The sequence below is a fragment of the Balaenoptera borealis genome (genome assembly GCF_965194805.1).
Source record: "Balaenoptera borealis genome assembly, chromosome: 4".
NCBI classification, from domain to species: domain Eukaryota; kingdom Metazoa; phylum Chordata; class Mammalia; order Artiodactyla; family Balaenopteridae; genus Balaenoptera; species Balaenoptera borealis.
Window position 1 is genome coordinate 41,522,186 of NC_138861.1, and position 27,776 is coordinate 41,549,961.

Genomic DNA, 27,776 nt, shown 5'->3' on the forward strand with positions numbered 1-27,776 from the left:
CCCAGAACCATCTCTGAATCGATAGAGTCTTCAACCAGGTTCCCAGACGGGGCGGGTAAAACCTCATCGTCAAAGCTGATGAGGTCGATGTCCCCCGGAGGCTTGCTTTGCAGAACCGGGACTGGGGGGCTGGCCGGGGGTCCTTCTCCCAGGGACCTGAACGCTTTGGCTTGTGACGCCACCGAGAGTCGGGGAGGTACAGTGATGGGTTTCAGCAAAGTCGCAGGGTAGGGGGTGGTTTCTGAGGCCACCGGGTAGGAGGCCGTTTCTGCAGAAGCTGATTTCTTGGGCAGCAAAGGCCGAGGAGCAGGAGTCGGGGCTTTCCTCCCACCGTCGGGGCTCTCGGCCACGGACCCTCCTCCCAGGCTCTCGGCATTAACACTTCGTATGAGGCCAGGATTTGGTTTCTTTGGCAATTCGGGTTTGGTTACAGGGACGCTCCCTGCTTCTTGCGGTGGAGAGTGTGGGGTGAGGCCTTCCCTAGACGCGCCCCGGAGTCTGTTTGTGGTCCAGGAGTCCCAGCCTCCAGAGGCTCTGTCAGCCGCGGGTTTGGGAGCCACGGAGGGTTTCCCTGAGGAAGCAGCAGGCCTCGGGGGGACCGTGCGGGGGGCAATTTCCGGCTTCTTGGGCAGTCCCACGCTTTCCGCATTTGTCTGACCCTCAAGCGCTTTGATCCTGGAAACGACGGAATTTGGGCCCCGTTCCGCGTTCATAATGCTCATCACCGCCTGACTGTCCGCGTGGCCGGTGTCGTCCCACAGCGGCTGGGGCCGGCTCGGGGCCGCCTCCTCCGGCGTGGCCGCTGGGCTGCTTTGCTGCGGACTCCGCTCTCTAACGTGAGGCTCTCTGGCCACTGGTCTGAGGTTGCTTTTTGATCTTGGTTTGGGCACTGGACATCTTGTAGCACTGGAGTTTTCTGGACAATTCGGTTCTTCAGAAATATCAAAGACTATTAAAGGCGTCTCGTCTGTCGGAGGCTCGCTGGCTGAGGCTGCTGGGGCAGGCTGGAGAGGTTTCAGAGGTGCCGGCAGTGCTGACAAGACCAAAACGAACAGAAGCTGCAACGTTATAATCTCAAAGAAAAAGGATACACAGATTTGAAAAATATACATGTAGAATATCAAGAGATTTTGGTTTCCTTCCTCAGGAAAAAGTAATTCTAAAATCAATGGAGAGATGTTTATATTCAGCTTCCTGCAGGAGGGTTCTTCACGTTATATTTATTCATACAAAAATATTCATTATATGATATTTTATTTTTATTTATTTATTCATTTTTTTGTCACACCGTGCGGCGTACAGGATCTTAGTTCCCCGGCTAGGGATGGAACCTGTGCTTCCATTGCAGTGGAAGTGCAGAGTCTTTTTTTTTTTTTTTTTTCATGGTAGAATAGTTTAATATTTCAATTGCTGAATACAATTCCACAGCATGGATACATCACGCATTGTTTATCTACTAATTTATGGAAGAACGTATTTGTTGCTTCCATTTTTTCTCAATTGTAAATGAAGAGACCACAATAATTCATGGGCAGTCTATGATGGAGCTATAAGCTTCAAGTCAGTTAGGTAAATGTTAGGAGCATGACTTCTGGCATCTTATATTAAGCTCTGTCTTCGTGTGTAAGTGACTGCCCTGAGGAAGGGCTCTGATGCAGGGACCACTCAGCTGTCCCAGTCATCCTGCTGAAAGGAAGTCAGAGCCCAAGCAATGTCCACACGAGGTGGACACAAGGCCCAGCCCTCAGACCTGGCTGAGCCCCCAGCCTACAGTCAGGGTCACCCTCCCTTACACGTGCGTGTGCATCACGGGAGCAGATCCTGCAGCTGAACGTGAGCCTCTCACAGTGACCCTTCATGGGGCAGGGTGGTGGAAGTGCAGAGTCTTAACCACTGGACCACTAGGGAAGTCCCTATATAATATCTTAAAACACCATTAAATTCCTGATTCTCAGTAGACTTATCAATGACCATTTCTCTCTCGTCAAAATTCCAAAAATTCTTGCTTTACTTTTCCAAAGTAACTTACTCTCATTTGTTATCTTAATATAATGCTTTTTAAAAGCCTAACAAGACAACCACTTTTAGCATCCTATCAAGTTAAGTGCTAAATATAACAGCTTTCTCAATGGGAATAAAGGGCATCAGCAGTAATACCAACCATGAGTTAAAAGGATGATGTTTTGGGGGCTTCCCTGGTGGCGCAGTGGTTGAATCTGCCTGCCAATGCAGGTGACACGGGTTCGAGCCCTGGTCCGGGAAGATCCCACATGCCGTGGAGCAACTAAGCCCGTGAGCCACAACTACTGAGCCCACATGCCACAACTACTGAGCCCACGCACCTAGAGTCCGTGCTCCGCAACAAGAGAAGCCACTGAAATGAGAAACCCTCGCTCCGCAACGAAGAGTAGCCCCCGCTCGCCTCAACTAGAGAAAGCCTGTGCCAGCAACAAAGACCCAACGCAGCCAAAAATAAAATAAAATAAAGAAATTAAAAAAAAAAAAAAAAGATGATGTTTTTGTGATATGAACTAGGGTGAACCCTAGAGATTGGGGCTGCGGCTTGTGAGGATGAAGAATGACCTATTATAATAATCACAGCAAACCCAAATAAAGCAAGCACACAGTGATCACACGACTGGGAAGCAGAGCTCAATGAATTATGCACAAATTGCAAATTATTTTAAAGGCTGGAGCCTACTGATTACTTCCCTAGAACTAGGTCAGAATTAGGGAAAACAAATTACTTGCATTACTTTGAGGCAGATGGTTGTCTATTTCTTCTGAAAAGTCAGTCTGAGTTGCTGAAGTAATAGTGTGCCTTGGAGTGGCAGCAGCATTATTATTATTTGTAGTGTTAACTTGAACTTGGTTGATTTCTTTTATGACTTGTTCATACGATGGTGGGAGCTGCAGAATGAAGGATGAAGATTTTAGACACCTATGGGTGATAGTCAAGGTGTTAACAGTCTCACTGTTCTTACCTTTGAACGTCATTAAAAATAAAATGCAGAGAGATAATGCGATATTTACTCACCTCAGCAGGAACCAGCTCACTGGGCCTCCAAGGGCCTGCTGCAGAAGATGGGGGAAATGCCAGTCCTGGGGGTGGGGCTCCTGGAAACCACGAGGTCGGCCTCAGTGGCTCAGCTGCCACAATGGTGATCTCTGGGCGCCTAGTAGACAGAAGCCTCAGTGAGATTTTACAGCTTGGTAACAAGCTATTGTCTATTTGTAAATGTTCAAAGATTCATGAAAATAACTACCACCCAAGAAAGTGACATAAGAATTGCCACAGTCACAGAAATGACCTGTCTGACCTGCGCTATCTCTAACAGTACACCGAGGCAGGCTTCGAGGGAGCACATGACAGCCATCCTCCATGACACTGGCCTCAGAGAGTTAGAGATGTACCCTGAGCACACTTCGCTCTGCCTTGGCTGATAAGAATGAGGACCAAGACCCATTCAACCTCTTCATCCCAGGGCTCTGCTATCTAGCCTATGGCACAAACATAGGGTATCATAAGACAGAAAAATGCACTGGTTGAATGGAAATGTTTAGTTTTCCGTTATTATAAAGTACATAGTCTGAAATGATGCTATGTATCAGAAGAAAAGCCTCTTCTTCCTCTCTCTACCTCTCCCCCATTCAGAATGACCTTTAAGTGTTTAGAGTTTACTTGTTCACTTCTAGACCCTGATGTGTGTTCCTGGTCAGTTTGTATATGAATCTGAGGCTTAATCTTCAATACTTGGAGCCACAGTGATTTAGGTGTGGCTTCTTTCATCATTTTCTTAACCTGATTCTACGGTCTCATGTTTACATTTTACCTTTAACCTGATTTCCTAACAAATACCAACTGCGTGACTCTGAGCAAATCAGTCAACCTCTCTGAGCCTCACTTTTCTCATCTAACACATAGGTATGATGATACCTCCTCTGCCTTTCTCTAGAACTCTATGGAAAATAAAAATAAAAATAAAAAGCACTGCTATTATAAAAACTGTACACGTACACACACTCTCATGCTAGCCTGTGAATCAGTAGAAACTGCCCATTGATTAAATTTGAATTGTATTACCTAAGAACCTCTACTTATAGCTTTTAAAAATTTAAATAACAAGTATTATTTATTAGCACAAATAAATAAAATAAGAACACATATTTTCAACATGAGAAAAATGATTAAACAAAGAATATGATCACTTCACAGACAAATATTATTTAAACACAAACAGTCATATATGAGAAGAACTTGGATTGACAAAGGGAAATATAAGATCTAATTATAGAGAAAAATGAGATTCTGAGATGTATGTACAGAATCTTGTTACCTATCTTCATAATCTGGAATGTATTAGTCAAAGCTATTAATTGTTGCTGTCTTTATGTAGGAGAGTGAATACGCTGTGTTTTATTCTTTATATTTTTATTAGTTTTCCAATATTTTCTGTAATGAGCATGTATTATACTCAGAGTTAGAAAAAGCGTTCCAAAAATTGCATTTAGCCAATCCCCTCTTAGACATTATGCTAAGTGTGCCACAGTGAACTTACTTTCACTTCCCTGTGTGGAATCCAAATGAGTCATTCCAATTTTTATATAGCTTTTATCTAACTAGATAATGAATTACTAGTTAATAAATGTTAACCACTATACACGCATTAACCCTTATGACAACCTTATGAGGTAAGTATGATTAGCGTCATTTTAAAGGTGGGGATATAGAAGCTAAGAAAGGTTAAGGAGCTTGCCCAAGGTCACATGGTGAGAAAGCGAAGTCAGGATTTGAACTTGGTTATGTCTGACTATAAACTCCTTGTTCTTCATTACTCAACACGATACTTTAAGAAATTTGAAAGTAGGGACCATAAATCTATCTTTCTATTTATCCACCTGTCCACACTTCCATCCATCCTACCATCTGTCTGTCTATTGGTCCTTCCTTCTATCTATCCAGTGACTCACTCCTCCCTGCTCCCCTCCATCCCTCCCTCCCACCAGCCATCTAGCCATTTTTATTCATTCAGCTATCCATCTAGTCTGCCTGACTCTTTTCCTTTCTTTATCCTTCCTTTATTCAATTTTCTATCCTGTCATCAGTTCATTCATCCATGTGACATTTACTAAGTAGCTATGAGGTACAAAGCATTTCTTTGAAGTAGTTACAACAATGCTTCCCATACAGCAGTTGCTTAATAAACATTTTAAAATTGGCTCCAGTAAATAATTACTGTCAAAAGAAGATTTTCAGGCTTGTACTGCTTCTTTTCGCAAGCGAAATCATCATTCAAACTTACAGATTAATTCAGAAAATGTACTGATGAGGCTGTAATACACTCCTTATGAGAGAGAAATATTTAACTTGCTAACTGATGACACACTTTTACTTCATAATTAGCAGAATATATGTCCTCTATTATAAATATAACCATACCTCCTATCTCGATGAAGCTCACTCTGAATAGAAGTCCGAGAAGCTATAAAAGAAAGAATACACTGATATAGTACAAAATTCGTACATTCAATAAAGGTTTAAATTTTTATAGGGTATACTATTGGAAAAAGTTAGCTTATATTTGACATCAGATAGAATGTATGAATTTTAATATCCATAGTAGGAAAGCAAATCAAAACAATCTTTTCATATGGCATAAAGTTAATTATAGTTATATATCTGAATTGCATAAGAAAATATAGATTTCAAAAACTCCCCAAAGCACATTCCGTGGTTCTGAAAAATAATTTGAAGAATGAACAGAGAAAAGACGACAGCTACTAAATAGAAATTGCATGGTAAGAGCATTATGATGACATGAAATAACAATGGGCAGAAAAAATTTTAAATATCTATTCTAATTCATATTACTACACTTTTCTAATGTTTGTTTATAACTATTGTAAAGAGAGTGGAAGTGGTCAAACTTCCATCTATTTTCTAATTTTTCTGGAGTTTTACAAGCTTTAAGTTGTTTTATTACTTACATTAAGAGATAATAATAATACATGCAAAAAGTGTTCAAAGCACTTTTATAAAAATGTTTATAGCAGATAGTATTATTGTATATGCAGCACTAACTTTTCCCTTAAACCTCAAACTCAAAAAGCTAGATGGTTTAAATTTTTTCCAAATTTTATTTTAAAATTAAATTATGTCTTAACCAGATGACCTGGAAAATGTGTCACATATGGGATCACATATTACACACATGTGTAATAGAGAACAGTATTTCTATTTTAAGGAGCACATTTAAAAGATACCTTTTAAAAAAAATCTTCAAATACTATACTGTAAAAATTTGTGGACAAAGGGGAATTTGTTTCAGATATAAACTATTTCTACTTTCCTATGTCTCCAATACTCTACTTTTTCAATTCTTCTGACATGAAAAGGTTGAAGATACGAATCTTTTCTTTCTTCCTCCTATTAAGTTCTGGTTCTCTCTGAACAAGGAGGATGCCAAAGCTGGGAGGCAGGGGTGAAGACGGGAGGTGGGGATGAAATTTAGGCTGGGGTTGGAGCTGTGACAGCGAACCTACGTGGGGTTAGCAAAGCAAACCTGACATCTGAAACCATAACCCTTGGATCTCGAGTTGGAGGATGTTCTGTACTCATACCATCAACTGGTATGATGGACTGGTACATTTCTATCAAGAGTTAACCAAGTTGAGGTGCATTTCCTCTACTGGAATAAAGGAGGACAGAGAGGCTAAAGCTCTGAGTGGCAGGTCTGATTTGTAAGAACGGTTTCATTAAGTCAGAGGCTCACCGAGTGTGCTACAATCCCATCACCACCATCACTAAAGCCAGAATCAGCAGACACAGCATTTTTAAAAGACATCATGTTATTTATCGTCACAAACATACCTCGTCCACGGGGCATTTTTGCTGTGCACTTATTCATGAGTGCTAAGGGAAAAAAAGATGGGGTTATAGAAGAGGAAAGGGAGAAAAAAGAGTGAACGCAGTTGCCTAAGCTCTAAAAAGAATAAGCAGCAAAACTGTCTTGTCATGCCACTGGTTCTACCCACCTCTGTACTTTGATGGAAAAGTTGATGAACCATAGTTTCAGAGAGTAAAGAAATATGTTGCAGGCAAAGATATATCTGTACAGACCAGGATATCCACACACATAACCACGGTAAAAAAAACAAAAACAAAAAAATCTTCCTACAGTTTTTAGTAACAGTGCAAAAAAAAAAAAAATCTAAAAATCATTCTGCAAAATCGATTTGCTACTTCAACAAGGATCAATTTTAAAGTATGAATAGTACTCAAAAGGTAATTCAGTAGTCAGTTGACATCTTTCAAATCAGTGGCCTTCCACTTGATTCTGCCCCTCCACCCCAGCGGTCATTAGTAACAGCACTCCAACCCCCGGTTAGCACAGTGGCATTCCCACACTGCGCGCAGCAGGATGAGGGGAGAGAAGGTCTCCCAATCATGCCTACAGATCTCCTCCACACCCTTGGAGAATCACTTGCTCTCCCCTCTCCTGCTCTGATTTTTTTTTTTTCTCATATTCACTCATCTTTGAAATCTCTTTTTTCTCTTGATCTTATAGAATGACTAGCACTTTCTGTCAGTGTTGAACAAGTTTAGTAGCTAGAAACACTTTAGATTTTCATGGCAGATTTTCATGTAGTGCCTCACATTCTTCCTGCTAATTTCTCAACTATCTGCTTAATCTCATTCTCACTTTCCCAGATCAAACAGATTTGATGTGGTTGTTACCAGGAGACTCAAATTTGCCCCCAGGGCCCACACAGAACATGTTCCTTTTAAACCCTGCCATACAAGGCCAGTCTTCCATGCATTTTGGATTAAGGCCACAGAAAAAAGGCAGGTTTTTCAGTCAAAGTTATATCATTTTACAGAATTATTTTCACACTTTTCTAGTTCATATGGCTAAATTCTAAGTACAGAGCAAATTCATATTCAGCTGTTTATAAAAGACTGAGATCTGGATTTGCATTATTAGCACTAATAAAGAATTCTCCTGGGGCTTCCCTGGTGGCACAGTGGTTGAGAATCTGCCTGCCGATGCAGGGGACACGGGTTCGAGCCCTGGTCTGGGAAGATCCCACATGCCGCGGAGCAACTGGGCCCGTGAGCCATAACTACTGAGCCTGCGCGTCTGGAGCCTGTGCTCCGCAACAAGAGAGGCCGCGATAGTGAGAGGCCCGCGCACTGCGATGAAGAGTGGCCCCCACTCGCCGCAACTAGAGAAAAACCCTTGCACAGAAACGAAGACCCAACACAGCCAAAAAATAAATAAATAAATGTAGTCATTAAAAAAAAAAAAAAAAAAAATTCTCCTAAGTTTCCACAGGATCATAAGCCTGGAGGAACCCCCCAACGCTTTTTTTTTTTTTAAAGTAAACTTCTGCTTTTTAAAAAATTTATTTATTTATTTATTTTTGGCTGTGTTGGGTCTTCGTTGCTGTGCGTAGGCTTTCTCTAGTTGCGGTGAGCAGGGGCTACTCTTTGTTGTGGTGTGCGGGCTTCTCATTGTGGTGGCTTCTCTTGTTGCAGAGCATGGGCTCTAGGGGTGTGGGCTTCAGTAGTTGTGGCACGTGGGCTCAGTAGTTGTGGCAGGAGGGCTCAGTAGTTACAGCACACGGGCTCAGTAGTTGTGGCTCGTGGTCTCTAGAGCACAGGCTCAGTAGTTGTGGCGCACGGGCTTAGTTGCTCCACGGCTTGAACCTGTGTCCCCTGCATTGGCAGGTGGATTCCCAACCACCGCGCCACCAGGGAAGTCCTGGAGGGACCCTTAATGATCATCCTACTCCAACCTTACAGGTGAGGAGACTGAGATCAGGGAGGGTCAATGAATTATCCCACCTCACACAGCTCATTATGGGAAGGGCTGGGAGCAGTTTGCTTCTTGAACTAAACTCTTTGTGGAGCCAGGAGAGCTGGATGCTAGTCCTAATTCTAAATAATTCAAAATTATCACTTAAATGATGGTCAGAAGAAAAAAACACAAAGAAGGATTATTATATTACAAGCATCCTTGCTATAGTGTTACCTTACCAGTGAAAATCACAATAATAAAAATAACGCACTAACTACATTTGCTTGGGACAGGGTATAAACTAGAGGCATTTGACATGATAACAGGAACATCCAAGGAGTGGAAAGCTCAAAATGGCCCTGGAGTCAGGAAGTCTAGGTGCACATCTCAGATCTACCTTGTGAGGCCATTTAATCTCCGAGATTCAGTATCCCTACCATCTGTAAAATGGGGTTAACACCTACCACGCAGAGTGTTATTTTACAATGTAAGTGAATAGTTCCTGACGCACAGAAAGCAATAAATACTAGTTAAGTCTGTGAATTTCAAAGAATAATTTTCTCTTAAAAAGTTAATGAAAGGAAAAGCACAAACTTCCAGAAACATCCACTTAGAACACTTTCAAGATCTTTGCCCAAAATATTTAGGGCTCCCAAGAACGAACACAAAAAGAAGGATCTCAAGTCTTGATTGGATCCAGAATCATTATGAAAGAATTTAAAATACAACCAGTTAAGGAACGTTGCTTTAACAATGTGATAAAGTCTTTCTCCTTGCCAAGGATAGATGACTGAGTCTGGGATAGGAAAGCAAACATTTTAATGAGTTGGGTAAGGCAAAATTTGCTTACAACTTTTTCTTATAGAATGGGCAAAAAGGGAAAACACAGAGGGGATGACACAATTATTCTTCATTCTGTATTTACGTGGCAGCACCTGAGGATCTGTTTGGCCTTCTTGCCTAAACGTCAGGAATAAATACAACCAACACGTATTTCTTCAGCGTATACAAAGTGAGTGACATATACGAATTAAAAGATCACTGGGTTATTATTTTTTTTAAAGACACCTCAAAGCAGGCGTTTTCCCTCTGTTTCATCTCCTCCTCTCTCCCTCTCTCCTAGGGCCCTACTTCACTATTTCCTCTCCTCTCCTGCTCCAATCTGGTCTCCCTCCTGGTTCCTCCCTCCCCGGCCTACAAAAGTCTCCAGGCTTCCTCATCCTACACAGTGTATAAACGTGCCCAGATTTCCTCTCTGCTTGACCCTCCATCCTTCTCCTCCTGTTTACCACCATGGTTCATGAAAAAGTAGCCTACTCAGCTGCCCCAACCTCACGAGCTCCATCCATTGTTGAAATGAAGTGTGGCTTCCAGCTTCAATGTTCTCCCGAACCTGCCCACTCCAAGGTCACTGCTGAGCACCACACTCAACGGCCTGTTCTCAGCTCCTGTCACCTCACCTGCTGCAGCATTAAGAGCTATTCGTGGTTCACTCATTCTCTCTGAAAACCGCTCCCCCCTTGACCTCTAACATACGGCTGTCTCCTAGTTTTTCTATTACTGGGATCATTCTTTTTCAGCTTTTTTTGGGCCCACTCCTCCTTAGCTGCCTTCTCCTAAGCCTTGCAGGGCACCAGGGCCTCAGTGTAAGCAAGTGCCATGCTGGAGGATCTATGGGAAATCAGGTACGGATTATAATCCCCAACAAATCCCCTCTGAAATCCAAGAGGGAGGAAAGGTAAGAAGCCAGGGAACAAAGGCAGGGGCCAGCAGACAGGACTCGGTGAGAGGACCTCACGCCTCTCTGGCCCTATGGAACCTTAAAGGCACAGCTTGATCTCTGACACCAATATTTCCTAAGATTCTGTCTTTTGTCGCCTTCTCTATTCTCTTGTTGTTTTTTTTTTATTTTTGTTTTCGCCTTCTCTATTCTCAACACTATCTCCTTAAATATTGGGCTAATCCCAAGGTTTTGCCTATAACCTTAATTACCCCGAATTATATCTTCAGCAAGAACATCTTGTCTAAATTCCAAACCCTACTTTTCTTTTTAAATTCCCTCCCTGCCCCATCTGCCCCTTTTTCCCCAAGGGCTCTAAGGCATATAAAGTTACCATGAATTTTTCATTTTCATATATGAATTCCCATCAGTATCCACTGTGGCATTCCCACACCTTCATAATTCACCACCACCAACAAAAAATTAAATGTGGGAAAGCGTGGACTATCTTTCTGTGTTGCCACCTGACAACTTTTTCACTGCAATGGCTCAAATGCATGCTCTTCACACCTGTGGATATCCTAAATTCATACTAAATATTATAACTTATGCTTCTAAAAATAGGATACATTCTCCTCAGGGTGGTGACCTCAGCTCAAATAATGCGAAGAACATTTAATATCCCTTTCTTATCTTTTTAAAAATAATAACAGGTAATCCATGTGTTTTTTGGAAAAGGGACATTTGCAGAGCCTTTTATGAAAAAGAATGTTGAACTCCTGCACCAAGAGCAAGTTTTAAAGCTTTAACCAAGAAGTAAAGTCAGAAATTATGAATGTGCCATTTTAGAGAGAATTCTGTTATGGCACTTCTAGCATGTATGTGGAAGTGTGAGCTATTCTCCATAAGCATTTATTTACAGAGTCAAATTAAAATACTGTGGAAGTAAATCAATAAAAAAGGACAGGGTTTGATATCTTTGAAACCCATCAGATGTCTCTACCTATAGAAAATGGTTACATACAATTTATATTAGATCATTAAAATTGACTACATAATATAGTTTTTTTTTTTTTTTTAACAGCTTAGTTCTCTAGAGAAAAATATTGTTCTGAGGAACTGGCTTATCAATAAACGGAAGTTGAAAAGAACGCTGAAAACCTAGCTGCTTGTCTGAAATGGTTTATTACTCCTTAGGAGAAGCTACTCTTGTCAGATTCTTTGTAAGATTCATCAAATACAATCACTTGCTGGAAATCTAAATCATCATTCAAAATTATTGCAGAGGAAAATACAGAGCAGGAAGAAACAAACTTACATCTCTTGATTACTGCTCTAATGGATGACAAGGGTCCTTGGCTAGAAAAAGAAAGAAAGAATAATTATTACACATTCATCTTTGGAGTCATTTAGAAAAAATATACAACCATGAACTTTTAATGATGTGATTTAGGGAAAAAATTATTTATAAATTTTTTTTTTCAGAATGCTTTTTAAAAAATTTATACTTATTTTTGAATTTGTGCTCTTTTAAAGTTTATGCTTGTGGTAATCTGTATAAATCCTCTTGCCGTTTCTTAGGTAGATAAGACAAAACTTCAGGAAGATACAGTGATATATCAGTTCATTTTATGAGAGGGATACTTTAAGAATATACTATTCTCTGGGCTTCCCTGGTGGCGCAGTGGTTGAGAGTCTGCCTGCCAGTGCAGGGCACACGGGTTCGAGCCCTGGTCTGGGACGATCCCACATGCCGCGGAGCAACTAGGCCCGTGAGCCACAACTACTGAGCCTGCGCGTCTGGAGCCTGTGCTCCGCAACGGGAGAGGCCGCGATAGTGAGAGGCCCGCGCACCGCGATGAAGAGTGGCCACCACTTACCGCAACTGGAGAAAGCCCTCGCACAGAAACGAAGACCCAACACAGCCAAAAATAAATAAATAAAAAAATACTTTAAAAAAAAAAAAAAAAAGAATATACTATTCTGACAGACAAGAAAAAAAAAAAAAGCTCCAGGAGGTCTCCAATATTATGAAGCTAGGATCGTAATATAAAAATATAAGTATTTTCAGCAATACTTATTTTTTTTAAAGGTTCTTGAAGGCTTTCTGTAAACAACTACTTAAAAAAAATTAGTATAAGGTAACACAGAAGAGGCAACAGCACTAAAATGCAAATAGGTTGACTGAAGTTTTCAGAAGAAACTTCTTGGTGTAAAAGTGCAGAGACTGCATGTTAGTATTATGTTGACTCAGGTACAGTAATTAAAAAGATTAAAAACAGTACTTAGAAGCAGGGCTCAAAAAGCCAAGGTTTAGGGGAATTCCCTGGCGGTCCAGTGGTTAATACTCTGCGCTTCCACTCCAGGGGGCACTGGTTTGATCCCTGGTTGGGGAACTAAGATCCCGCATGCCGTGCGGCGGGGTCCAAAAAAAAAAAAAAAAAAGGCAAAGTTTCATGTACATATCCAGGCAGGGTATAAGGGATGTTATTGAATGTCTCCACTGATCTGAAGGGATGTTACAACACTCTGTTACCTTTGTGAAGGAGAAAGGTATATTGACTAGGGTGGAACATGGTAGGGGTCATTTGGGTTGAACTGTTTCCTCCCCAAAAAAGATACGCTGAGGTCCCAACCCCTAGTACCTCAGAATGTGATCTTATTTGGAAATAAGGCCAATACAGATGTTATTACTATAGTGAAGATGAGGTCATACTGGAGTGGGGTGGGCCCCTAATTCCAATGTAACTGGTGTCATTAGAAGAAGACCATGTGAAGACACAGACACAAAGGGAAGATGCCATGGAGGTGGGGAGACGGGGATGCAGGTGCAAGGCGAGGAACACCGAAGACACTGGCAGACCCCCAGAAGCTACGAAGAGACAAGGAAGGACCCCCTGCGGCTTTCAGAGGGAGCATGACCCCTCTGACGGGCTGGATTCCAAACTTCTAGACTCTAGAACTGTGAGACAACAAACTTCTGTTGTTATAAGTCACTCAGTTTAGAGTATTGTTAGGGCAGCTCTAGGAAACTAATACAGCGTGGCCTTCAGGGGTGCTGAATAGGTGTGATAATTTGTGGCGCTGTACACTTTGTGTATTTTTCTGTATGTTATACTTTAATAAAAAAGTTGTGTGTTGGGGGTGGAAACTTTGGCACAAAATAGAATTTTGACTGAGGTCAGCTCAGGTTCTACAATTCAAGACTTGCAGCATCATGTTCAGGCTAGATCTAAAAACCAACCAACCAACCAACCATCTTATGTCTAAAACAACATTTTCCAAACTCTAAAGTTCTCCTTTAGAGGTTGACAGGTTTTGTGGAAGGGAGAATTAAAAAGAAGGCCTGTGGTCCAACACATCTCTGTGGGAAGCAGTTCTGGGAGATGCTGGAATAGCCTCCAGGCTGTGCAGTGCATACAATGTCTGTATCTCAAATGTAGCTGTAGATGCAAAATCTGGGGTTTTGAAGATGTGCCTTTATCTCCATCTTTCTGCAGAGCCCAGACTGCAGTGGAAGGTACCACTCTATAGTCTTAAGAGAAGACCTCACAGGAATCCTCCCTCAGCACGAGCTCAGGCTCATGTCTCAGCTGGGAACATCCAGGCAGGATGGCCACCATGGGACAGGAGACATGGCCACATGACCCCTGGTCAGAGGAGGGGGCAGCAGAGCCTGTTCTGGGTCCAACCGCCCATATTCACTTTTGGCGCCTCTGCCTGTCAGCTGGTGTGACTTTGTGCAAATTAAATTACTTAGCTTCTCCAAGGCCCCTCGTTTCCTCACGTATAAAAGCAAGAATAACTCAACTCCCGCATGAGGTCATTGTGAACAGTAAGAGAGAGAATCCATGAAAGCATTTGACACAGTGCCTGGAACAAAGTGTGTGTTCAATAAACGCGAGCCGCTATTAGCATGATTCATGTGTGTTCATAATCTTTAGGGCCATCACAAAACATCTGACAACACATACAACCCTTGACAGGGTCTCACTTTGGGGTCTGATATCATACAGATGGTAGGCCTAACAGTTTATGTTTTTAAGAGATTTTTTTCTTTGAGATTCACTTGCTCTCCTCTGGTTTCTGCTGTTCAGACAGAACCTGAGCCCAGGCCCCTCCATGACAAAACACAGGACTGTGAAACTGCATCTTCACTCCATTCTAATTTTATAAGCCCGTGTCCTGGCGCCTGGCAGAGCTGACCCAGATCTTTTGCCGTCTGCTCTTCAAGCACTGCTGCCCTATTATCAGGTGCCGTTGTTCTTGGTGCGGCAGATAAACCCACTAGAGAGTATGAGAGTCAAAGAACCTTCCAAGGAGGGAAACAAGAGGTTGGGGAAATGGCTTTCGATCCTGAGGAGGAGAACCAAAAGTTGCGGTCAAGACAGAATTGTCTCAGGTGTGATTGCTGATGCTGATTTGTCTTCCTCAAGGACTCTGGGGTCCCCAGCTGTTCAGGGTCCCCTTCTACCCTTTCTTCCCACTTTCCCCCAATAGCCCTTCCCAGGCTGTGCTGTAGGAGCACTCTCTCCCACTGTTTTTGCATAGAACCTTGCTTAGTTGTTAAGAAAGTGTCTTTAACAAAGAAAATCGCATTAAAAAAAAAGTTTCTCAACATAGTGAAATGAGATTTCAGCAATGAAGATGATGATGAGAACAGCTTATTATTACGTGTGCCAAACACACGATCCATTTTGAAAATGAGGAGGAAACTAAGGCTTAGAGGTTAGGGCTGCAGTCACACAGCTGGTGAGTGGCAGAGCCAGATGTGAATTCACTACTGTCTGATGATAGTCCAAAAGTCTACAACTCAGGCTTGGGTGGATGGGTGTAAGTTTCTGAATGTTCCACTGTTGCACAAAGTTCAATATGTAAGCAAATCGCCCCTAGGCATAAAGCTGGCCCCCAAAATTTCACATTGAAGTTTCATCCAGACTCTGCAGATGACAGGAGAGAACAAAATAAAAGTTGCTAAGTATGACACTGTAATGTTGTCAACAAAAACAAACACAATGGTTGTTCTTAATCTCATCTAAGAAAATCTAATCTCTCTTTTTATTTTGGATCATGTTTTATCAAAATAAAACAGATTTAAAAAAAATATTTATCCAACTTTCAAAGCAACAGCTTGTTCCCAAGTTTAAATTCACTGCCCACCACTCTCTCTGGTAAGGAAAAAAATTGTTTTCCCAAATCCAGGAGTTGCTGGATTTGGCTTGTTTGGTAAACAAATCAGAACAATGCCTGCAAGTGCCCATCCTGCAACATCTTATAGGTTTTGGAGTTCTTTCTAGGTGCAGAGGCAACTGAGTATATTTTTAAAAATGCCTTCTATATAAAAATCCTCAATAAAGGCCATGGGCATATCATTAGAGTTCTAGTCAATAAAGCCATCAGCTTAACAAGGAGTTAAACTAATGTGATCTAGAGGTACAGCCCTCTAGTCAACCTGATAAAGCTGCTAGTGAACATGAACTTTATCCCCTTGTATGTAGCATCTTCTCCAAAGGCTCTCAACATTTGGACTGATTTATCTCCACCTCCCAGCAGAAAGGTTTAACCAGATCGGTAAGATATTTGCAGGCTGGAAGAGGTATTCTGTCTCATCCATTCTCTCATACATCCAATACTTATTACATGTATAATATGTACCAGGCATCAGAAATGCCTTGAAAGCACAGACTCTGACCTTGGTGAGAAAGACAGATACTGCAACTGCTTTTCTATTAATAGTATACAGGGGTAGGCACAAGGTGCTATGAATGCAGAGAAGGTATACATCACTCAGTCTTGGGGTCTGAGGAGAGGCTTCTAACATGTGACATGTGTCTTGACTGAGACCTGAAGAATGTGTAGGAGGAAAGGTTCTAAAGAGAGAGCGTCAGGTAGCAAACCATCAGGAGTAAAGAGACAGTTGAGCATGGTTTGAGCTCCACATATGAAGAAGCCATAGTCAAAGATAAGGGAATGGAACCCAAATGCCATGCCAAAGGATGTGGGAACATGCTACAGTGGGTAGTGTTGATGCCAGGCATGACTAGCTAGGTTAAACACTAAGAATCCATGGGTCAGGGATATGACAGCAAAGTGTTTCAAAAGCAAGTAGGAATTTGTCTGGAACATCTCCCTAGAACAAGCACTGTTGACTGTAGCTGGTCTGTATGCACCAGCCATGATGTTTATGGCATGCCTGACATTTTTAAAGGGTTTATGAATAAACCCTGGAGTCTGGCATTACATGTCTTTTTTTTTTTTTAACATCTTTATTGGAGTATAATTGCTTTACAATGGTGTGTTAGTTTCTGCTGTATAGCAAAGTGAATCAGTTATACATATACATATATCCCCATATCTCCTCCCTCTTGCGTCTCCCTCTCACCCTCCCTATCCCACTATATGTCTTGAATTGTGGGGAGATCCATATTTTTAGGAACTAAATATATGAATGATAGGGTTGACACACTAACGTTCTAAAAAATAAGTGATGAGTAGATGTAGGAAAAAGAAGGTAAAAGTGAGCAAGAAGAGGTTTCTGGAAGTTCCAGAAAGGCACTGGAGAAGTCTAGGGTATCTTATTAAAAAATGCATTTATTCATGTATGGAGTTCTCACTATGTACCTGACATTTTGCCACAAACTGGGGACACTAATATTGGTAATAAATAACCTCTTCCCTCAAGAAGTATGCAATCTTGGGCTTCCCTGGTGGCACAGTGGTTGAGAGCCTGCCTGCCAATGCAGGGGACACGGGTTCGAGCCCTGGTCTGGGAAGATCCCACATGCCGCGGAGCGGCTGGGCCCGCGAGCCACAACTACTGAGCCTGCGCGTCTGGAGCTTGTGCTCCGCAGCAAGAGAGGCCGCGACAGTGAGAGGCCCACGCACCGCGATGAAGAGTGGCCCCCGCTTGCCGCAACTGGAGAAAGCCCTCGCACAGAAACGAAGACCCAACACAGCCAAATATAAATAAATAAATAAATAAATAAACTTCTTTATTTAAAAAAAAAGAAGTATGCAATCTTATTGACAAGATCAACAAATAAAAGATATAAACAGGATATGAAAAAAATGTTATACAAGGTATTATGGGAGCTCAAAAGAGGCGTGTCTAAGTTTAGCCCTGGGAGAGGAGAGGAAAAGACAGAGCTGATGCTTGAGTAGAACTAGTGCAGGTTTTCTCACCTTTGGTACTGTTGACATTTGTTAAGGGGGTAGGGGCGGGGGGGCTGTCCTGTGTATTATAGGAGGATTAGCAGCATCCCTGGCCTATACGTACCAGATGCCCAAAGCACACTCCCCCCGCCCCTCTGCAGTTTTGACAACCCAAAATGTCTCTAGACATTGCCAAATGTCCCATGGAGGAAAACTGCCCTCAGTTGGACCACTAAGCCAATGGCAACAAAACAGAGTAACAGTGTTTATACGGATGGGAAAGATGTTGGCTTTACCATTTCCGGCTGCCAAGTTGATGATGGCAGCAGTGGGAATAAATGGGGCAGGGGTAGAGGCTCAATGCGAGGGAACAGGACAAAGGCAGTGATGAGAAGAGAAGAAGTAAAAGAAATTTCTAGCACCAAGAACAGTTTTAGAAAAGCGGTACTATGGCTGTATCAGGTGAAAAAATTAGTCTTTCTAAGACGGAACATAAGAAGTCAGTCATTCTATGAAAATAACCTTTTTAAGTCAGGTGTTTATAAACCGAGGATTATGTGCACGGCTTTTTTTATGATACTAATTTCAGGACTACAATAAACCTTGACTTGCTGCACTGCAGAAAAAAAAATCATTACATATACAGTACTTTTATAAACAAAGCCTTGGGCCAACCTTGATTTGCTTCTCAAAACAGAAAGCACTAGTGTTACAGAATAACAAAAATACTTGTGCTTTCATCTTTTGTGTGCATCAATCAAAATTTATCACCCTATGTTGCCTGCTAGATTAAGACAATATCATGTAATGGGAGAAGAAAGTATGAGTTAGTAAATAATATTTTGCCACTGAGACAAATATAAAGCTATGATGTCATTTTAAAAGTGTCTAAGTTAATATCATCATCATAATATGTAGAGCCAGATCTGATACACTGTGGGGAATGGAAAAAAAAAAAGATTAAGTGTAGTTATCTGAAACTAATGAAAACAAATTATGTTTTAGTTCTAAAACTCTAATTGGCTTCCATAAAGTTTGGGTATGGCAAGGGGAGTGAATTCCTTCTTCAGAATTAGAAAATAAAGGTTAGTAAAGAAAAATAATTGAGATCCAATTAGAATGACTTTTGCTAAAGTTAAAAACTAAAACAAAACTATAAAATACTTCTATTAATACTCTGAAAGCTTTAGGCAAAAAGTTGTATGAGTTCTGAGTTCACTAACTTTTTCATCACATTGACAGCTCAAGTATAATCACTGAGATCTATAATATAACATCAAGTTACATCAGGTATTTTTCTACTTAATCTTTTTCAAAGACAAGAAAATCATACGTATAACCTTTATTTACATATTTGGTTTCTGGACAAAAAAGTTAATACATATTTAAATGAGTGTCATTAACACACTCTACCTGTTATAAAATTTGTAAAATGAGTTCTATTGACAGTGTGCCGGTGAGCATGAAGAATACAGAGGACAGGCAGAGAGAAAGCAAACAGGATGCATGATGCATGATGTACCTCCGGGGTATCATGACTGTAGTGGGAAAAGGACAGAATCTGGAGCTGGCCAGAGACCTGCTTTCCTATTTGTGTGAGCTCGGCCAATTTACTTACTTGCTGGGATAGTTTCTTATTTGTAATATGTGGATACGAATGTCCATCTTTTGGCTTGTTACTAAAACTGAATGAAAAAATACTGCATAAAATATACAGCACAGTGCTTGGCATTTATTAGAGTCTCAAAAAATGTTCGTTCTCTTTCCCACCCTGTTTGCCAATACACAAGCTTCTGGAGTCCATAATTACATGTGGTTGAAATTTTTGGAGCTATTCTGCCCACGCCAGTTGAGTTGCCCTGTAGTTGTCATAACCCTACCTTATAAATTCAAATAATTGACCATTCGCATTTCAGTTGCAATTATTATTCACAACTTAACAACCATTCTGAGATTCACAATGCATGCTTCTCATGTACCTAATCTCCTACGAAGCTGAAGCAACAACAAAGCCAAGAGAACAAAGCAGACCACCAGGCTTTTGTGAGCGCTGTATTTTCCCCATTGAGAACACAGATCTCTGTTCCTTTAGGTCATGCTTCCCATGACGTTTTTCACAAAATGGGCACGGTGATCAGTAGCTCTGCAGAGTTTCATATTTCTTTAGCTCTATTAAAAAACAAATCCCACAAAAGTGTTCAAAGATCCTGCAAGAGGCTTTCAACTCTACTATTAATAAGTAGAGTACATTTAAAATTAGAATATGTTGCCCTGTCCTTTCCAATGGTTTAAGTTGTTTTTTTCTTTTTTTTCCACACATGCATGTCTTGACTTCCTAATTAGCCTGCAAACTTCTCAAGGAAAGAGATGGTCTCCACTCGTTTTTATAGTGCAGCTCAGTGGGATCACATGCTCATTGAACTAATGCAAACTCAATCCTACTCACAGAAACACACGTAACTTGAATAGCACAGGTGATCCCACTTACAATCTACTTAATAAGCAAATCCCCAGAAATAATTTTGCTGCTGGCTTTGTTCTGTTGGTTTCAGTTCCCAGGTACATCTTGTATGCACATCTTGCCAAAAGTGTCTGGATCTGATGTTTAAAATAGGTATTTTTCCTACAAAATGTCACCTTGATGAGCATCTGGTGCTCAAAGAACAGAACTCTCGCCTAACAGTAGATGGAAAACTGGCCAGGTTCACCTTATTAAGAGATGGCATCGACATGGCACGTAATTTGGCAACAAATACGGTACTTTAAGTGTCAATTAATGGAATTTCAGGAGTAATTTTATAAGTTAAGCCTCTGGTAATTCCCAACCAATAAGCAGCACAAACTTCACTGGTGTGCTGCTAAATTTCAAACCATGTCTCATACACAATAGCATACAGTGATATTAATCAGATGCAACTGTGGGTTATGTTATATGATGTAGAGCATGTACAACTTATTCTGAGAGGAGGAATAGGCATAATGTCAAGTGAGCACCTAAGAAAGGTGGCTTTTACTGCAACATGTGAGAATAGGGTCTTTAGCTGGATCTTCAGATGTTAACACAAAAAGGGTGAAAACTGTGGGTCTGATGTATAACTGTGTTCAACAAACACCTATTGAATGAACCAAGGAAACAATAATCAGAATAAATCTTTTCTGGGTTTATATCTTTCCTTTATAGTCAACCTAAAGTGATCTACAGGACGAGTTTACATAGGAAACCTAGAAAGAGAAAAAGGGCTAAAATTTACCCCTCTCCTTGCTGGATATATAGCAATATAGCAGGATTAAATTTTATGATTAAAAGTTATTTGCATGAAAAGGATCACACGGTCCTAAAGGGGTGTCCTTTATATATATGCCAGGACAGAGTGAGGGATAATAAAACGTCAAAAAAATAGATGGCAGTTTCAAGCAGTTTCAAGTTTGAAGCACCCAAAACATCCAGAGCCTGATTTTTCAAACTTTTGTCTTATTAGCTGATGATGTCTGTATTTTTGACCAAAAGACAGGCATGTACCCAGTTATGAAGAGAAATTTTTAATTTTCAACCAAGAACTTTAATGCTTATTTTATTCCAGGTATTATGCTAGATACCAAAGAAATAAGATCTACAATTAGGACATGGTCCCTGGCTGTAAGATGCTCATGGTCTAGCGAGAAGCCTGTGGGCAGGAGCTCACAATTTGTGTGTAGTTCTGCTTTTCTTAAAATTAGGTCTTTCATATTCTTGGTACCTTGTATTAGAGGTGTTTTGTTCTATTATTTCCTCTGCTAGTCTATAAACTCCTTCTCAGGCAATGTACATATTGGAATGATGTTGCATATAAACCTTAAATTAAAAAAAATAAGTACGGCCAATTTAAAAAAATTAAGACAACTTTTAAAGTACTTTTGGCATGTTCAGATTCCATGCCATAAAATATTTTAAATCATAAGTAAAGAACAAGTCTCCTAAAGACAAATGACTCGTGCAATTCCACCCTATTTAACAATGACTTTTAAATAATTTAAAGAGAAGTTCTTTTTAAAAAAGAAAAAAAAGAAAATCCACACCCTTCCCTAAAATCTGTCATCCTGCAGCAGAGCTTCTACTGGAAAAGGTTGCCACATCCCTTTGGACACTTCCTTATGGATGTTAGGGAAAACCTGGAATAAACTCCTGTGACAGACAGGAGACTGGCAGGGGACTCCACGTGGCAAGAAAAATTAGGACACAGGAAGCTTGGTGGAAATCCAGAGTCACTTGGTCACACTACAGAAGGAACAATTAAAGGCAGATGTCTCCTACATCACAGACCATATACAGAATCCTAAGGCCTAGATAATAAGAAGCAAACACCAAGTGAAAACCCTCTGCTCAAGGATGAAAAAAATATTCAGGGAGAAGAGAAGGAGGAAGAGTTTCTTGTAACAGATTAATTTATCACCTACCTAGAAAAATCTGCTTTTTGGTATAAGTGTGTTTTTTATGACAGTTCTCATCAGAACATGTAATCTATTTTTCTATTCTCTTGGTCCTATTATGCAAAAGGATGGAAGAGGGTGGGACGCAGAAAGAGGTAATGACTCCACCCCTTCACTGCTGCTGTAAACTCAGAGATGTAGCTGGTAACACTTTTTGATGTCAGTTATGGAGATGAGCTCTTTTCTAACATTTCTGGTTACAGCTTTTATTTATCTTTTTCCTTCCTTAGTACATGAACAAATCTAACACTTAAAAAATAACCTGAGATTAATTCTATTCCCTTGGAGACACTGAAAAAAAGTCAAAGGAATATATATGTAGATAAGGGAGAGTATCTGATTAATAGATTATTTGAATTTTAGGTAATATAAAGGATGCAGGAGGACAAGGTAGGAAGATGGAAGGCGGAAAAGAGGAATTACACTCCACACACAACTTGATAAATCTATCAGAGTAAAAGTGAGGGGATTAATTTTTAGTGGAGGTACAATTAGTATAGACCAATATTTTTGGCCTTCATTTTGACATCATTCCTAACTCACTTTGAATAATTCAGGATTGAAACCTAGAAGAGATAACTGCATAGCATAGATGCTTGGTGTCTCCTGATGACGTGGACAATCAAAATCAGTACCAAAACTCAGAAGTTCCAGAAGCAGCTGATATTTGGAGCTGGGCTAGCAACAAAATATGTTCCAAACAAAGGGGTGTGTGCAGGCATATGAATATTTGGGAAGATGCCTTAACCTCAGCATGTGGTAGTTTTCAAATGAGATCAAATTCATCTCAATTAACCACTGTAGTATCCTCTCATAAAAAATGAAACCTTACTATTAATAATAGCATATGAAAAAATCAGTGGGTTTAGTAGAAGGCAGCAGGGAAAGAAAAAAGGTGAGAAACATGATTTTGTGTTTCTCCATTATTTATTTATTTAAAAAATTTTGGCTGCGTTGGGTCTTTGTTGCTGCGCGCAGTCTTTCTCTAGTTGCAGTGAACGGGGATTACTCTTCGTTGTGGTGCGCCGGCTTCTCATTGCAGCGGCTTCTCTTGTTGCGGAGTATGGGCTCTAGGTGCGCGGGCTTCAGTAGTTGTGGCCCTCGGGCTCAGTAGCTGTGGCTTGCAGGCCCTAGAGTGTAGGCTCAGTAGCTGTGGCGAATGGGCTTAGTTGCTCCACAGCATGTGGGATCTCCCCAGACCAGAGCTCGAACCCGTGTCCCTTGCATTGGCAGGAGGATTCTTAACCACTGTGCCCCCAGGGAAGTCCCCTCTCCATTCTTTATGGGATGAAAATAAAACTGCCACAAGGCAGTTTTGCTATTTTTCATTGCAAAAACAGACATATATTTTAAGCATCTGAAACTGATCAAAATATCAGTTAAGTGATGCTTCCAATAAGATAGAAAATTAGGTCAGTTTGAAACCCTGACTTTAAAACTTTACAAAGATATTACTTCTAAAATGTTGGCTCCATTTTTTATTTGAAATAGTGAGGCAGATATTTTTTAAAAGCTAGATTTAAATGTTATTAATAAAAATGCATAAATTATTTGTTATAAGGCACTACAAGATTTTTCTAGACCAATAATTTTTTAAAAATCTCTGTTAAAAGTGAATGTCGTAGCCACCCATTTCTCAGCTTTGTAATTGCTTATTTTTGTTTTGTTTTGTTTCAAACTAGTTTATTTAGGGGTTCCATTTTCACTCCTCAATAGATTTTATGTATTTCTCATATGCTTCTTCACTCATTAGTTCATCTAGTTCTGAAGGGTTACTGAGTGTCATCTTGATCAGCCAACCATCTTCATAACAAGATTTGTTTACAACTCCTGGATTTTCTGCTAGAGCTTCATTAATTTCAGTTACTTCTCCTGATAGAGGAGAATAGAGTTCACTAGCAGCTTTCACACTTTCCAAAGCACCAAATTCCTCTTGTTTGTTCAATTTTGTCCCAACTTCAGGCAGACTACAGTAAACAACATCTCCCAAAGCTTCCTGTGCAAAATTGCTGATTCCCCCTGTTCCAACACCGTTTTCTGTTGTTACCCATTCATGTTTGTCTGTGAATTTACGACCCGACAGCAGAGCGGGTCCGGTGCGCAGCGCCCGGATGGCGCCCGCGCTCAGTCCCCAGGGCCGTGGCGGGCAGGGCGCGTTGGGCGCAGAGATGGCGCGCAGGCTGCAGACCGCGGCCCGAACGCTCCGCGCCACTTGCAGCGCCATGTTCGCAGGGGTGCAAAGGGTCTCCGCGCAGCATCTAGAGCACCCCCGGCCGGCGGGGTGGGGGCGGGGTGGGGGCGGGGTGGGGGCGGCCCCGGGCCGGAGCGAGCTGGCAGCTTTGTAATTTCTTGATCAAAGGTTTTAGGTTGGCTAAGTCTTTCCTTTTACCCTTTTATAGTTTCCTACAGCATTACATTTCTATCTTTTCACCAAATCTCAGTGATGTCTAAGCCAGAATAAAATAGGCTTAATCAATGGTGGAGGAAATAATAATGAAGCAATAAACATACAAAACAGAAAAATCTGATCAATGTAATTTCATATGTTGAAGGCCTAAAAAGGCTTTTGTTTTGCTAATAAAAACAAATACATTAAAAAAATCCTTTAACCAAGTACTTCAAAAGCTGGCAGTTCTTAGAGTTTCTGTTAAAGCTTAAAACTTTGACTAAGAATTGTAAAAGAGAACACGGAGATAGCTGAGCTCATTCTAACAACAAACATGCAGATTTGTTCTCCTCTGGGAACTGGAACAGAACTTCAGCATCGAGCGGGCAGGCATGAAAACGTTTACTGCAATATTCAACAACTTCTCCATTACAATAAGGAGTGCAAGCAGTGCACCTACCAGCTAATATCTAGTTTTCGCAAAGCCACTGGAAATCTTTTTCATTGTAAAACAAGAACATATTTGGCAGTCAAAAGACTTTAAAGGCATTTAAAATGATGACTACTAAGAGTTACATGAAATTACCTAACAGGTATAGTAAATCGCTAGATTAGGGAGCCCACAGAAAAACAGGTTTTAGGATACACATTAGATATTTGAAGATAACTTCATTTAAGGGTATGACTGTTGATGAAGACTGCAGACACGGAGTACAACTGCCCCCAAACTAGCAGTTCTATTTCTTTTTAAGATTTTTTTTATGTCGACCATTTTTTAAAGCCTTTATTGCATTTGTTACAATATTGCTTCTGTTTTATGTTTTGGTTTTTTGGCCGCGAGGCATGTGGAATCTTAGCTCCCCGACCAGGGATCGAACCTGCACCCCCTGCACTGGAAGGTGAAGTCTTAACCACTGGACCACCAGGTAAGTCCCAGCAGTTCTATCTTCACAGGACATTTTGAAAGATTCAGAGAGAGTAAATCTGCCTGCTATAAGCATTAGAAAGCAGCAGAAAGGAGGGAAGCAAGAAAATGCCGAAGAGAACACAGGAGAGAATGGCAGGGATGGGGTCCAGCTATACATAATGTGGATGAGCCAAGGCTCTCAAGAGGACTCTGCCTGAGGAATGAGCAGCCCATACCAGTGCCACACTGTGATATAACCGGCCTGCTACTCAGGAGATTTCTGGGGTCCACTCCCCATTCATTCTTTCCTCTTCCCTCCCACACTGGAGAGGAGAGGCGTTGTATTCAGCCATTCTCACCCAGTCTGCCTTGTGACCAGCTATACCACAGTGAAATGGCCTAAAGTACAGTCTGTGGCAAAGCAACAGAGTGTGACCAGTGCAGAATTTACTTCTATAAGGTAGATAAACAGATCCCCAAACTGAATATTCAGTGTGATCCCAATCTTATTTTTTAAATCTTACCTAAAAAGCCATATATATATATATACATATTATACATATACCCACATTATATATACACATATATAATTTATATATTTATATTTTATATTTATACAAGAAAAGTGAGAACACATCTACCCAGCAGTGTGCTGGAGACAGCTCATACTGGCTCATGAAAGCTGACAATTAAATTTTCAGAAATTCTACAGGCCAGTTTTTTAAACATAGCCATTATTAAAAATTATATAAACTTATTTAAATTATATAAACTTACAATTAAATAAATCACATAAAAAAGGTAATAAGTACTCAAAACTTACCATCTCCTAATTATTTTACTACATTTCACTATTATCTATGCTCTTGAGATGACGTATGCCTATCATTTCTGAATGGTGGAAATACTATAATAATGATGTGCTACTGTGCAACTTTTTCCAATTCATCATCAGTGGTGTCATGCTGGCCAAGGTGGGAGTATTTACACCACAACAATTGGCAAACCAGGGTTGAATTTATCATTTTACTGATTGTCTGGACTTAAGAAAGTGATGGAGAAAATGTTAATAATGCAGATTCAAAATAAAAGTATGTTGTGTTTGTAGCTGTTCCATGAGGAATATCCCCCAAAACTGAGGAAACAGTCTTCCAGTATTTGAAAACAATTATCTGAATCAGCAAAGAATTTGCTCAGGTCACTGACAAAATGGGTGGAAATTCTGACCTATGTTTTGGTTGTTTCACTGTCATCTTACTTATATAAACAAAAGTATCAACCAACATTCATATTGCAATTACACTTAGCTGGTTGTTGAACATTTATCAGGACACCACTGCATATGATTTGTTATCTACCGGTATCTCTGTATTTTCCAAGTTTTATGTAATGAACATTATTACTTTTGTAATTTGTAAGTTATTTTAAAAAAAGATTTGTTATGGCAAAAAGTAAAAAAAGTGACCGGTTTATATCAAAGTCATGACTTTATGATAATTAAAATTACATTCAAACCATCAGATAATGAATCACTTTATGGAAGTAGCAGGCTAGGTCCAACCTAAATGCCATTATGGGGTGAAAATCCCCCAGTAACCTAGTATGGATAGCAGCATGCATACAACTTCAAAACAGTTTACAAGAAGAAAATGATCTATATATTTTACAAACCCTATTGCTCCAGCATGAAAATTTAAAAGAGGGAGTTAATAATCAAATTAAATGAACATGCACACCTAGAGTTTAAAAATCATTAGTGTAACTATTACTTCCTTAGTGTGTTCTACATTCCAGAGATTCTCCTAGGTGCTGGGGACAAGAATAAAAATGGTGAGCCCCACATTCAAAGAGCTTATAGTTTAGTGGAAAAGACAGAAAAGTAAACAGGTGAGCTCTTTTTCTTTTTTTTTTTTTAATCAGGCAATTTTAATCCACATTAGGAAGTGTGGGACAACCTAAGGACATCTCCAGATATCCTTTAAAAAATAATATTGCAAATATAAAACAAATCAGGAATGTCAATTCAAATGAAATGCAATTGAAAGAGATGGTAAAGTATAATCAAACTTTAAAAAATAATAAAATGGGTTCTGAGTGGCAAGACGGTGCAGATAGGAAGAGTCACATCTACCTCCTTGCAGCAGCCAAAGCCAGAGCTGCTCCTCAAGCTCCCAGCTAGTCCAGGGCTGGCGTTTCTCGAACGGGCTTAGCACAACAATCCAGTCCTAACTCAAACTTCTAGCGGGGCCAGGGTCATCCTGCTTACCTGCCACCAATGCCTATGTCACCTTAAGAATGCCTATAAGAGGGGCCATGGCCCCTCCTGTTATAAGCATTCCTGAC

General features: G+C 40.5%; 1 protein-coding gene and 1 pseudogene across 17 annotated transcripts in view; both read right to left on the reverse strand.

The window, feature by feature from the left end:
* SH3D19 (SH3 domain containing 19) overlaps positions 1-27,776 on the reverse strand; it is a 180,400-nt gene that overhangs the window by 52,451 nt on the left and 100,173 nt on the right. For 11 of the 16 annotated variants that reach the window (XR_014243599.1, XM_082388975.1, XM_082388978.1 and 8 more), the window contains 5 exons: positions 11,840-11,880; positions 5,441-5,483; positions 3,038-3,176; positions 2,748-2,910; positions 2-1,033 (listed from right to left, as the gene is read on the reverse strand). Coding sequence is in view for 15 of the 16 variants with exons in the window: in XM_082388975.1 (XP_082245101.1) it covers positions 2-1,033; positions 2,748-2,910; positions 3,038-3,176; positions 5,441-5,483; positions 11,840-11,880 (1,418 nt within the window). In the remaining variant the exon portion in view is untranslated. Of the gene's footprint in view, position 1; positions 1,034-2,747; positions 2,911-3,037; positions 3,177-5,440; positions 5,484-6,871; positions 8,327-11,839; positions 11,881-27,776 lie in introns of those variants that run through there. The other 5 variants (XM_082388974.1, XM_082388973.1, XM_082388976.1 and 2 more) reach the window with 4 other exon arrangements.
* On the reverse strand, positions 11,887-27,719 carry LOC309627238 (glycine cleavage system H protein, mitochondrial pseudogene; annotated as a pseudogene). Its single transcript has one exon. The product of its transcript is annotated as a glycine cleavage system H protein, mitochondrial pseudogene (transcript).